General features: G+C 39.8%; 1 protein-coding gene across 1 annotated transcript; it reads left to right on the top strand.

Moving 5' to 3' along the window:
- Positions 1 to 905: 905 nt before the first annotated feature.
- On the top strand, positions 906 to 4,477 carry LOC110727101 (mediator of RNA polymerase II transcription subunit 15a-like). Its single transcript, XM_021906645.1, has 4 exons — positions 906 to 1,683; positions 3,473 to 3,584; positions 3,719 to 3,836; positions 4,170 to 4,477. The coding sequence occupies exons 1-4, from the start codon at positions 1,571 to 1,573 to the stop codon at positions 4,265 to 4,267; spliced, it is 441 nt and encodes a 146-aa protein (XP_021762337.1). The 5' UTR covers positions 906 to 1,570; the 3' UTR covers positions 4,268 to 4,477.
- Positions 4,478 to 13,374: the final 8,897 nt, after the last annotated feature.

Genomic DNA, 13,374 nt, shown 5'->3' with positions numbered 1-13,374 from the left:
GATCTTGTTAGCTACTACTCCACCTTCTCGACTTTGTGAATTGAGTTTCTATTCTCCACCTTCTCTTACCTACCGTCGCCGATTTTAAAGAAAACCCTAAGAAAAAAAAAGTGAAATAAAGGGAAAGGTTAACCCTTATAAGGATAGCCGGATAGGTGTTTGTTGCAAAGGAAGATCTTCAACAATGGAGCTAACAGAAGGAGAGAGAAATTTAGCTTGGGAGAGGAGAGTGAAGATCCTTACTTAAATGGCTAGACACGAACCCGACCTGAAAATTAAATGGGTTAGTGTAAGGCTGAAAATTTCAACCCGAAAATGACCCATATAACCCGAAAAAATAACCCGAACTAACTTGATAACCGAAGTTAATGGAGACACTTATTATTGGTAAAGACCAAATAAGAAATCTGAAGTGAACCACTAGCCCAAGCCCAAATTTAAAGCCTAATAAAACTTAAAAGTCGAAATCTCAAACCCTAATGCCTTAATGCCAGCCACTTTACTCGGAAAGAAAAAATCATCACTTCCTCCTTTCTCTCTATGTGATTCTCGCTCTCTTATACTCTCACAGTTAATAGCTTGAGACGACCCACCTCCTTCAAGCTTTCACAGATCTAGCTCATTCTCGTTCACTTGATTGCTCCCCACCTAACTCTCATGGTTTTGTTGAATCATTCGAATTATGAGCGTGACTATTGGCTTAATATGGCAGAGCAAATCTCTAAGTGCAGTGGAAGGAGCAAATGATACGCCATGTCATCTTGAGAAACTTTAAACTTGTGTAATTTGTGGTAGCTTTTGAATTAGTTTCTATGGTTTGTAATAAACTAATGGCACCCAAATTTTGATTATTTTTTTTTTTTTTTTGTAAATTTGTAGCAAAAAATTATTAGAAAAAAATTTAAACAGATCACTTGGAAAAAAAAAAAATTAAAGCAAAACATATCAAAAAACAAAAATAATCAGATTGAGCAGGTCATTTCAGGTTGACCCGAAAATAAAACAGATCAGGTCGGGTCACAATTTTCAACTCGAAAAACTAAATAGATCAGGTTCAGGTTAGGGGTTTCTGACTCGAAACCGAGATAACCCGAACACGAAAGTGACCTGACCTGATTTGTTTGCCACCTCTAAATATAGGGATATAAACTAAGTATTTTTCCCGGCTAAAAAAAGAAAAACTAATTTGCAGTTGTACATTTCTTTGAAAATCTGTTTTCCATGAAATTTTGAAAAAGTTTCTCATTAATCCAAATGAGGCCTAAATAAACTTGTATTTATCCAAGAATTTGAGCCATACCCAAAAAAAAAACAAGAAAAAAAAAAAAGGAAGGGGAAGTGAACCTGTTCCCAAACCATTCCATATTTCCTCTTTCCAGAACTTTAACGCTACCCTTTTGTTTTTTTTTTTTGAATAGTAACTATTCTTCTTCTAGGGTTTCTTTTCGTATATTCGATCATCAATTTCTTCTCAGAATTTGGGGATTTCAGCTGATTGAATTCAACCAGAGTTGAAATTGATCAACTATTTGTATTAATTATTAATTTAGAGCTGATTTATTTCATTTGTATGGATTCGAATAATTGTCCACCTGCTCAAAATGGAGCTCCACCTCCAATGAATGGTCACGATTGGCGGAGTCATCTTCTGCCGGTGTCTCGCGAACGAATGGTCAATAAGATGTGAGTTATTTTGTTAACAAACTTTATATTATACTTCGTATATATGTATATTTCTGTGATGAATTCTTGCAATTCGGCAAATTCTGAGTGTTTGAAAATTTGGGTTTATATGCAAAATTGTTGATTTAATTGTGTTAGGTTATTGAATGAGATTGATGTAATGGCTAGTAAAATTTGTGTTTTTATTGTTTCTTTGCTTAGTGAATCAATGCTATGGGTAGTAATGTTATTGATTTGGTCGAATTTGTGTCTCGCGTTCTCGAAAATGGTTTTCGTTATAGCAGATACCAGGTCTAGAGGTTTTTATGGATGTTTTCCTTTAATAGTGAGTAGTTTTAAATCATTGATTTCAAGAGTAGTGACTTACAAGAAGCATTTTACATTAAACCAAATATCGGAAACTTCGATATACTAATACGGAGTAGTATTATATCACTAAAAAATTAGCAGTTGTTTATGAAATAACTAAGGCTATTAGGCTAATTCCAATAGTTGACCAGTATAAATAGAAAGATTTTGAAGTTAATGGATCAAGTGTTACAAGTAGTTATGCAGAAGTCGCTTAAGCAAGGTGTGCTAGTTGAGTCATGTTCTACTTGTGTATGATATGCCAGAAAGAGATACAAGTATACTCCCTCCGTCCTTAAATTTTGCCCCAATTTCCTTTTTAGCCCGCACCTTTAATTTTGCCCCAATTTCTTTTTTAGCCCGCACCTTTAATTTTGCCCCAATTTCTTTTTTAGCCCGCCCCTTTAATTTTGCCCCATTCTACTGTGGGGTTTAAGGGTTTAAACCTTTACTCTCACAACCAATTTACTAACCCATAAATTTTCTCTCATAAATTTTTTCCAACCAAAAACTAAGAGGTAACATTACCTCTATGGAGCAACAAAAGAGGAACAGAGGGAGTATCTATTAACATACTTGGAAGAGACCCTGTGAATGTTCCTCTGTTTTCAATCTGATTCTTCTGAGCAACTGCATGGTTTTAATGAGTTCGCCTCTTTCTTTATAAAATTTACTCTGAAATAAGCACTTGTGGATTGTATTTCAGGATAGACTGAGTTCAGTATTGGACACTATCATCATTATATCTGTCCATAATAATTGTTGGGGTGGCAGAGTTATCCGATTGTGCTCTTGTTATGGTATTAAAGATCTGTGAACTCTCATACGGAAGTGATAGTGAAAAATAATACCTTAGAGTCTTAGACCATGTTGGAAAGTAAAGGATTATAAGTAGATATTGTATTTGAACATTTAAATTTGGGATCGTGAAAATGGTTATTTTCTTATGAAGTGTGTGGCCTAGACATGAGAAAGAATATTAAACCGCCAGAGCTTTGGAATGTGACAAGATTAGTGTGGACTAATCTCGTAATAAAATAGAGAATAGGAATGCCGTAATTTTATGGTAAATGTGATTCCTTGAAAGTGAAGTGTGGTTAAACATGGTTTTTAGTGAGCAGTTACTTGTACATGGTGAATGTTAAATTTTTTACGCTGTATTGGTAACTATGTCCGAGTGTATTATTTTATTGCTAAAGTGGCCTATGTAAATTACCTCATTGTCAGCTTGATCTTTATTGAAGTTTTAGCTTCATTTTTAAATATAAGATTGTCCGTGAGGGGAGACAGTCAATTACAGTACTACGTATATGTTATATCATGTGGTATTGTATTGTACTTTGATTCTTGAGTTGAAGGGCTGCTTCTTATAAGTTTATGTATTATAATCAACTAAGAATTGGTTGTGATGCTATTAATTTAAAATCCTTTGCAATTGTAGAATGGAAACTTTGAAGAGACATCTCCCATATTCTGGCCAAGAAGGGCTGCAAGAACTCAAGCAGGTCGCCATTATATTTGAAGAAAAGATATATAGCGCTGCTACAAGCCAGGTATCTTATGCATCTCAAGTGGTTGCTTATATTTTAATCTTGATAGTTTATTTTCTGCGTTTGGTCTTCACACTATAGACATTGTTGAAAATCTTGGGAATCATTTCTTGTTTCTTATTGTACTGCAATTTCAGTCTGATTATCTGAGGAAGATATCATTGAAGATGCTCACAATGGAGTCACGATCTCAGAATTCACTCCCAAATGCTTCGCCTTCCAACTCTTCTAGCATGAGCAGAAATCCCCAGGAAGGTATTCATATTTAGGATGATTAGTCTCTTTGTGTAGATTGTGTTTAAATCAAAACATTGGTAATGGATGTCTATATAGGCAAGCTTGTCATTGATATATTGCCTAGATTTTGAAGGTAAGGATTAAAAAAAAAACTACAAAATACAGAGGAACTAATTTCTTTATTTGTGTTGTTCATGTCTATGTGTTCTCTGAATCTCTTCTACTTGGATTGAGTTGCATATAGTGTGTTTTCCTGATATAGTTATATACTCTCTTGTATACGATAAGGAATCAGATCTTTTCTACTCTATTACTGACTGTCAATTATCTGTGTGCATTATTTGCCCACAGAAGATTTGCCAATTGATAATTTGTCAATTGATGAGGCAGAGCAGCCACCACAAAGGCAGCAGCTGCAACACACTACCCCAATTAATGAGGAGCACTGACAGCGAACAATTAGGAAGATGACAAAATTACTTTGTAATTACTTTGTATATAATGGAGAGGAGTGAATGAAAGAGGGCATTCAATTATTTTGTAATTTATGCCCTAGGAGATTGATCGCCTAAAGCGCTTATGGAGATTGGTAGGCTAAATGTATTACCCTTGTGTGAAACGCTTCTTTTAGTTTATGCAAAAAATTAAACTTTCCCTTATTGGTGTTCTTGCTTGTTGAGTCATTTGTGAGCTGTGACTCATTTGAGTCTATTGCAACGCCGCTAAAATCATACCTAGACTCTTTTTTAGTGTTGGTACTATATTCAACAATTTCCAACAAAGGTGAATAATATGGGTAGTAGTAGTACCAATCACTCGTATTGATAGTTTGTGTTAGTTATCAAATTTTTTGGGTACTAAATTGTTGGAGTTCTTGTGGTGAAATTATTTGATTATGAACAAGTAAATGTTTTTTTTTTTTTTTTTTTTTTTTAATTTAATTTTTTTATTTGCTTATATTGTTTTGGGAAGGTCAAGTAGTTTATTTGGTTTTGTAGTAGTTTGCAACTTTTTAAGAATTTGAGTAGGTGGGTGATTATTTATTTAGTGAGGTTAGTTTTTAGGCTCACAAGCCATTTTGGAAATAATGATCTTTGATCTAATCTAAGATAATTCATCTATCTGGCCTTCTAATGATAAATCATCCTAGGTTAGATGAAAGATCCTAATGTAATGAATCATTCTAGATTAGATCAACGTATATCATTATTCCAAAATGACCCTAGTTACTCAAAAAGTTGCGGACTAACACAACCAAATAAAACATTCGCACTTCCCATAACAATCTTTGTGAATAAAAACCAATATTTACTTATTTATAATAAAAAAACTAAAACACAATAACTTCATTACCCAAAAACTTAAAAGCTTAATATGCATAATTTACTTTAAACATACGAAAACATTGCTCTAAATTCAAATTACCGATGACATTTTTCAATTTAGCTACACCCTTATACATTTCGGACTTTCATAACCAACATTTAAAAAGAAAAAAACCCTATTTTTTGTAAAAGAAAAAAAAAAGTATCATGACAAGAATAATAAATCAATTTGATTTGCCAAACTCTTAGTTGCAAAATTCATAAATGGCATCAAAAAGTTGCAATAATATTCGCAAGTCCCTGTATTTGAATATTTAAGGATAAAAATACACTCAACTGTTCGTATATACGCATCCCATTTTTTTTGTCACACTTATCCATGAATATTTAAAATTGTTTTTTTGACAGCCAAATATTTTAGATCGATAATATCTTAAGGATCTTACTAACGGATGCCCCCAGTGTAGGGGTGAGCACGAATCGGATATCCGATCCGAAATTGGATTTTGGATCGGATATCCATATCCGAAATTGGATTTCGGTTCGGATATCCGTATCCGAAAAATCAGATATTTGATATCCGTATCTGATCCGAAATTTTCGAATATCCGGATATTCGGATATCCAAAATTTTCAGATCAGATAGTTCGGAATCCAATATCCGACCCATTTAATAATATGGGTTTCTTTTACAATTTAACAATTTTTAAAAAAATATATACATAATTATTTATTTTTTTCACAATTTTTTTATTTTATAAAAAAAAAACCCTCCTCACTGGCTCATCCCATCCCTTCCCACCAGCCACCTCTCTTCTGGCGCCGGCGCCCAGCCTCCTCCCCCGTGCCGGCGTCCGGTCTTCTCGATCTTCCCCATCGGCGTCTTCACCCCCTTCTCCTGCTCATCTTTTTCTCTATCTTCTAACTCCTGTCAGGACCGGAGTTAGAGAGATAGATGAGAAAGGGAGAGAGAAAGTCAGAGGCGGGTGACGGAAATGGAGGTGGTGGGAATATCGGCCAATTTTGTGGTGGGGGTGACGAAAATAGAGGTGGGTGGGGATTTTGGCCGATTTCGTGGTGGGGGTGATGGAAATGGAGGTAATGGGGATTTCGGCCGATTTCGTGGTGGTGGTTGTGGTTTGTGGTGATGTTGTTGGTGGGTAACTGGGAGGGAAGGTAAGGTGGTAATGAAGGAGGTGGTCATGGAGGAAGGATGAAGGTGGTAATGGAGGAAGGATGAAGGAGGCGGTCATGGAGGAAGAGAGAGGATAGAGAAATAAGCAGGGGTGGGTTTGAGGAGAGAGAAAGTCAGAGGCGGGGGGTTTGAGCTTTGAGGGAATAATTAGGGTTAGTAGATTTGGGCCTTGGGCCTTTGGAGAGTATTTTAAATAACCAGGTAATAGTTGTTTTTTTTCGGATATCGGATCGGATATTCGACTTTTTCTCGAATATCGGATATCCGAAATCCAAAATTTGGATATCCGATGTCCGAAAAATCCGGATTGGATATCCAATCCAAAATCAAGTTCGAATCGGATATCCATAATTTTCGGATCGGATGCGGATCGGATTGTCGGATTTTCGGATCTTCATATAGTTTTGCTTAGCCCTACCCCAGAGCGTTAGATTAGCATTTAAAATACTTCCTAAAGTGGTATTAATTTAGGAATGAATGACAAAATCACGCGTCGATCAGTGTAACTAAAGTTCATTTTAATTCAATATTTCTACTTTTAGTTATCTTATCTGAATATCCTTGCGTAATCACGCGACAGTAATACGCCTAAGTCTATCTCTACAGTATAATTATACGTATTATACTATTATTTCCGTAGAGGGAGATTTGAAGGTGTTACAGCTAATGAAAAATCAATACAATTCCATTACATACCCATATATTAATCTATCACCTCAAAACTAAATCATTTTTTTAGGCAGTTAGGGGATCGCGCTACAAGAACTCCTCAGTTATATAAGGAAACTCAACCCCATCAAAACCCTGTCTTTCACCATTACCATGAACAAAAGCAGCCTTTTCATATTTTAAAGTTTTTAGTGTCTTCAATCTAGCACCAAAAGTGCGCCACTATTAGACCTGCATTTTCACATAATAGGTTTTAAATGAAGATGAAAGCTACTAGCTTTAAATGTTTTAAACATTGGAAAAAGGTTGAAAAAGTACTTAAATTACTTTCCTGTGCATCACTTATGTCTACCTTCCTCATCCTTGATCCTATTAACACATGCCACAAAAATCTCTCTCTACTTCATTCCTTGGGCGTGATCCATAGCAAACGCCATTTTTCTCTTTCTACTAATTAAATGATCAATTTTGTTCCTCTTCCTTTTCTCTCTCTTCTTCGTTTAACTGAGGAGAGAGAAAGAAATGGAGAATATACAGATACTTTAAATGATTCAAATTCATCACAGCCTCAAAGGATCGTAAGTGTAATATGGAGGGAAATCGGGTGAGGAGAAAATGAAGTAATGGAGAATTAGCTAGAAATGAGGAGCGGGGAAAAAGCAAAACAAATATGCTAGACACAGCAAAGAGGAAGAGGAAAGAGAGAAAAAGGGACACAAACTCGCAAAAGGAAGCAATAAAGAAGCTCCAAAATGCATAAATTGATAAGAATAATGCAAAAATAATACCATGTTGTTTGTATCATCTAATACCAGGGCATTTGTATCAAATATGACTCCAATAGCCATAAAATATATCAAATTGGTTCAAGAGCTCTATTAAGCTCAAATATGCAACTTATTAACAAACAAAAATGACTGAATTATCACATTAGGCTCCAAAAAACAGATGAATTTCTTCTTGCTTAATTTTATATCAACTTAATATGCACATGGAAAATTTTAGCAACAAATTCGCTTGTTAAATCTCTCACAACTTTAGTAAATATGACCAACATTTCAATACTTTGCCAAAGAAGACACCTAAATTGGATATACTAAAATTAATATATGTAATAATGTGAAATTAAACCCTAGATTGTGAAACTGGTATTTGAATTAGCAACCACACTTAATTCAATGAATAAGATTATCAAATTAGGCTCCAAAAATCATATGAAGTTCTTGCTTGAGAATATCATCGTAAATTGCACATGGAAATTTAAGCAACAAATATGCTTGTTAAATCTCTCATAACTTCAATAAATATGACAAATATTTCATTTATAATTTAATATGTCATTTAGCTCTTACATATCAAATTAATGATTATGAGCAAAAAAAAAGCCTAATTTTCTAGAAATGAGCAAAAATTAGAGCATAAAAATTGAAGGAACTGCTTTGTTACAATTGTCGGTTGATTGCTTTTGATACTTCATATTAGGCAAAAGAGGAATTTCATTGAATACCTTGTAAGCAACACTCTTTGAGGCAATTCAGGCTACACCCACCAACAATCCGAGCAGACCCATCTTTGATTACATATAAGAAAGATCTGAAGTTATTAGAGGTGATAAAAAATCGGGCCGGGCCGGGCCTTAACAACATATCTCGTCCCCAAACCCGCAAAAAAGTAGCGGGCTTATCAAGCTTTTTTCGGGTCGGGCTTGGGTTTTTAACTAAAAATGCATTTTTAGGCTTGCCCAAACCCGCACTATTTTCGGGCCGGATGGGGCCGGGCTAGCGGGTCGGGCCAATGTTGATCACCTCTAGAAGTTATGAATTTCTGCTCTTGATTTAATAAAATGTGTGTGTTTAAAAAAAACATATACATATATACAGTTTAGATATTTGACGGTTTAAAAAAAATAGAGGAATCCAAATATGAATTAAATAAAATCTTCAGTATGACTATAGAAATCAGATCTGACACAAAAACAATATCAATATTACCTGTTTCGGGGTTTTTTGATGTGTCCTGCGGGAGAGTTACTATTCCAAAACTGAGCTGCCGGTGCCTGTACCTGCAAGATCACGAAGACTCCGGTTGGTAGGAGCTTCGCCTCCGACGATCAAGTTAGTATACGTATAGGAGGAAAGAGTACGGAATAGGTAAAATTCTTCTCGCTGATTGGGAGAATTCCGCAATTAATATTGCTCGGTAATAGTGTTTGTATTTATGAATACCCCATTAATGAGGTTTGCCCCACTATTTATAGTAGGGTAGACAAGTCCCCCATGGAGGGTACAAAGGACACGTGTCAACAGAGGATTGGAGCCCTGTTGACTAATGGCGATGCGCCACGTGTCACCAGCCCATTGGGCCATGTGTCTAGGGTAATTTTTACCCTAAACATTTGCCCCTCACAGGTGCTGACGTGGCTGTGCCACGTGGCACCTGTGAAGAACTCTTCTTTTTTTTTTTTTTTTTTTTTTTTTTTTTTTTTTTTTTTTTTTTAATCTCTTGGATTCTGGCTGTTTGGGTGAAAAGGCGGGAGAAGCATAAGGTGAAGAGTCGGGACTCTTCGCCTTCTGAGGAGGGGCCTATAAATAGGCAAGTCCCTTCCCCGAACTCTCATTTACAAACTTTGCGAATTTTTTGATTTTCGAGAGCAGCCGATATTTGAGAGCATTTATGAGATAAACACCGTGTGAGCATCCGGTTTACAACCGTCTGAGGGGTTTGATAGCAAACCAAACTTGCACCTGCACTTCAGACAACACAGCCGGCTCAAGAGACGCCTGTGTCTTTGCAAGCAATCCCAAGAAATTCTAAGCGACCAAGCGGTTTTCTCCTTCTTTCTTTTAGGTACCGCCTCTATTCTTTCAAGCTCTTCCATGTATTTTCGCTTGAGTCTTTTGTTTATTTTCTCGTTTATTTGTCCCATAGTTAGATGGACCCTTTATACCCCCATCCAGAACATAATAGTGAGACCAGCCGGTCTATTAGTACGGCTGAGTCTAGAACTGGAAACACCGATTGTAGCCTCTGGGATTTGCCTTGTTTATCTCCCAATCCGACCGTCTCCGTGTCTGTGCAGGACACAATGGCCAGAACCAAGAAGACGGTTGTGGACCCCAATTACAGAGGCGGTGGCTCTGACGAGTTGCCGCCTGATGAGAGGACCCCTAATAAGACAGCCGTGGGATCTCCCGGAGGTATTCCTAGCACGCCTAGTGATGGCATCCTAGGCTCTGATCAGGGAGGCGACGAGGAAGCCGCCTCCGTAGAACGAAGAAACTCATCCCAAGAGGCCTCCTCCTCCGCCTCCGGCTCTGCTCTCGGTCCTGTAGAGAGCAGCTCTAGCTATCTAACACCATCCGTTGATAGCGAGGAGGAGGAGAGACCCTCCTGGCAATCTAAGGGTGATCCTTTGATGATCATCGTCTCTACAAAAGATAGGGCCATGATGCAGGACAATCTGGCTGATTTCGTCCTCAAACGGCCCCTTGGAACGGGATATAGAATGATGGTCTCGCCTGCGAAGGGGACAATTGCTTGGGAGGACGACCAGCGCAACGCAGACGGCTGGTTTGGCTGCTACGAGGCGGCATTCTTGGCGGGGCTTTGCTTCCCCCTTCATGACACAATAAAAGCCATACTAAGGGGATATGGCCTGGGCATCTGGCAACTCACCCCCAACTCTTGGGTGAATATTCTAAGGTACATCGCCGCCTGTGAAATGCAGGATTTGAACCCCGGATGGGAGGCGTTTGCCCATATGCACTACCTGAGTAGGAGCCCAGGCGGCTGGACAACCTGGTACACCCTGACCACCTACCCCCAGTACCTCATGACGCTTGACAAGCCGTCTAAGTGGTTAGACTGGAAGAGCCGCTTCTACCTGGTCAAGGCTCCAACTAATGAGGAAAACAGAGAGTTCCGGACATACAACTGGAAGCCTGAACTTTTGGGGCAGAAATGTCGGATGCCTCCAGTACCGGAGAGGGATAGGGAAGTAATCTTGGACTCCCACTTTTTCGAGCTCGTCCCTTCCACCCTCTCAACCGGAGAGGTAATAAGGGTGCCCAGAAACTGGGTGCCCAAACATGAGTTTCTAAGGGACGAGGCCTTTTTGTCCGCCTGCGGGCTCAGCAACATGTTCGAAAAACGTAGGTTAAAAGCCTTATCCGGCGTGTTTATGCCGGATGACTATTTTCTCTTGATTACAATGCCTGTTTGCTATTGTCTTGACCTTGACCGGACGTATTTGATTTGTATTTTGCAGAAGAAGCAAAGAACATGTTGCCAACAGAGAAAACGCCTGCTAGGAAGGCTTCAGACATCCGTAAGGAGAATCTGGAGAAAAAGCTTGCCGCTCAGGCGGCTAAGAAGGTTAGGTCGTCTGACTTGTCTTTGATTTGTTTACTTTACTCCCGTTTTGCTCATTACTTCACCTGACCGTTTGTGACTTCGTTTCAAGATGGGAGCAAAACTCCTCGCTCCTTGCAAAAGTAGATTTGGCAAAGGCCGACTGTAGTGGAGCCTGCATCTAAGGTGCTGAAGACCACATCTACCACCCGGCCCTCTACCGGTGGTAAAACAATAAAGACCCCAGGCGGGTCTACTGCCGAAGCGGGTTCAAAGGAGGCCATACCAATAAGGACCTCAACTGGTCCATCTACTGACGGAGGCCAGAGAGGTCTCCAACAACAAGGTACCACTCCCTTCAACCTCGCGCTGCTTGACCTGCCCATGCGGGTTAAGTCTTATTCTCAGTCTCAGCCTGGAGATTCTCCGATCAGCCGGCAATCTATAGGCGGAGCATATGCAGCTTTCTCACCGTCTGTTTCTGGTGCAGATAATTCCCCCCGCTGGCCGGATGCAGCTCAGTATGCCCGGGCCATGCTGAAAGCCGTCCCCCGGGACGAGGAGGCGATTCCTGGAATCAACACCTTCAATGCCGACCGTGTAATGGTCGAGCTAGCTGATGTAAGCTGAAAGTTCCCAGCCGGCATTTATTTATAGTATGCACATCTGGTTTTTCTACTGACGCCGGTTGTTTTGTTGCAGGCACTGCTGCGCGTGGAAGGGCTCAAAAAGGCCTACATACGCAAACAGGAGGAGGTAAGGAGAGCCAAACGTTCTGCGGATGACGCACATAACGTTGCTGAATATTCAATGATTGTGCATGACTTAGAAACTAAATCTATAATCATGCGACAGGCGGACCAGGTCAAGACCCTCCAAAAAGCCCTCAATGAGTCCAAGTTCAAATTGGACAATCTCAAGGTGGCGCTGGACAACGCCGAGAAGGAGCTCAAGGAGCATGAGGAGCCCCTCAAGCGGCTGGATCAGGCGGAGAAGACCAGCACCCGCCTGCAACAAGAGAATGACCGCCTGATCAAGGAGGCGGCTGCTGCAAAGGTCAACTTCCAGACCAACCTTGTAGCAGAACAGAGCCGGCTCATTGAGGAGAATGAGCAAGACTGCGAGAACAGGATGAAGAGGGCATTCTCCATTATCCATCCGGGTACAGACTACAACGTCTGGGAGCTTGCCTACAAATGCGCAGATCTTGCCATTCTGGCTGAAGAGGAGGGTAAGCCGGGGCCTAACCCTATGATAAGTGGGTTGAGGCGGAGTTCAAAAGGATGGAGGAGGAAGCGGCTGCTAACGAGGAAGCAATTGAAGATGAAGTTGCTCCTGGCTCCGTCCCTACCATTGACCTGTCACACCCGGAAGGGACTCAGGCTCCAGAGGACCGGGTGACTGTGCAGATAGAATAGCAGCGACCTCCCGGCCTGCGCGCCGTGCATTATCTTGTAATTGCGCCGGATGAGTCGGCTTACTCTGCCATTGTTTTTTACTTTGAATATTAATATATATATTTTCTCACCGGCTGTGCCGGTTTTGTTGAATGATTTCTCCCTTCTTGCACTTTAAATTTTGCTTTGAAATTTCTCCAAGTACTATTGTCGTGCGAAACAGAGACGGAGTGGGGTTGAGTATATTGCCCCCCGGATAGGTGACTGGTAGAGTTGAGCTTAGCCAGACGGCTATCCGTATGCCCCCGGTTAGGGACCGATGAAATTATACACGTACAACCTGGGTGAGAACGCGGCTTTAAATACCGTGTAGATTTTGTTCCGCTAGGTTGCCGGTTGCGTTTTTTCTTTGGGTACTAAATGCTAGAATTAACAGCAAATCGTATGAGGTGCTTTTGCGTAGAATTGAGTTAGTATTAACATATTTATCCTGCGTCTGCCTCTTCAGAAGGGGCAGGTGGCGGTTTAGGTGTACTGGGAGTACCGGCTGCCTTTTTCGAGGCTAGCTTCTAGCGGTATGGGCGTCACCGGAATTCACCCGTATGGGCGTCACCGGATGT

The sequence above is a fragment of the Chenopodium quinoa genome, unplaced genomic scaffold (assembly GCF_001683475.1).
Source record: "Chenopodium quinoa cultivar QQ74 unplaced genomic scaffold, ASM168347v1, whole genome shotgun sequence".
NCBI classification, from domain to species: Eukaryota; Viridiplantae; Streptophyta; class Magnoliopsida; order Caryophyllales; family Amaranthaceae; genus Chenopodium; species Chenopodium quinoa.
The sequence above is the reverse complement of the archived record's forward strand: the minus strand, read 5'-3'. Positions and strand labels throughout refer to the sequence as shown.

What these genes read in the sequence shown, in the direction of transcription:
- LOC110727101 (XM_021906645.1), top strand. Translation starts at nt 1,571, where the DNA reads ATGGATTCGAATAATTGTCCACCTGCTCAAAATGGAGCTCCACCTCCA. An exon ending in ATAGCGCTGCTACAAGCCAG is followed by an intron (nt 3,585 to 3,718) that starts GTATCTTATGCA and finishes CTGCAATTTCAG; the next exon opens with TCTGATTATCTGAGGAAGAT. An exon ending in GAGCAGAAATCCCCAGGAAG is followed by an intron (nt 3,837 to 4,169) that starts GTATTCATATTT and finishes ATTTGCCCACAG; the next exon opens with AAGATTTGCCAATTGATAAT.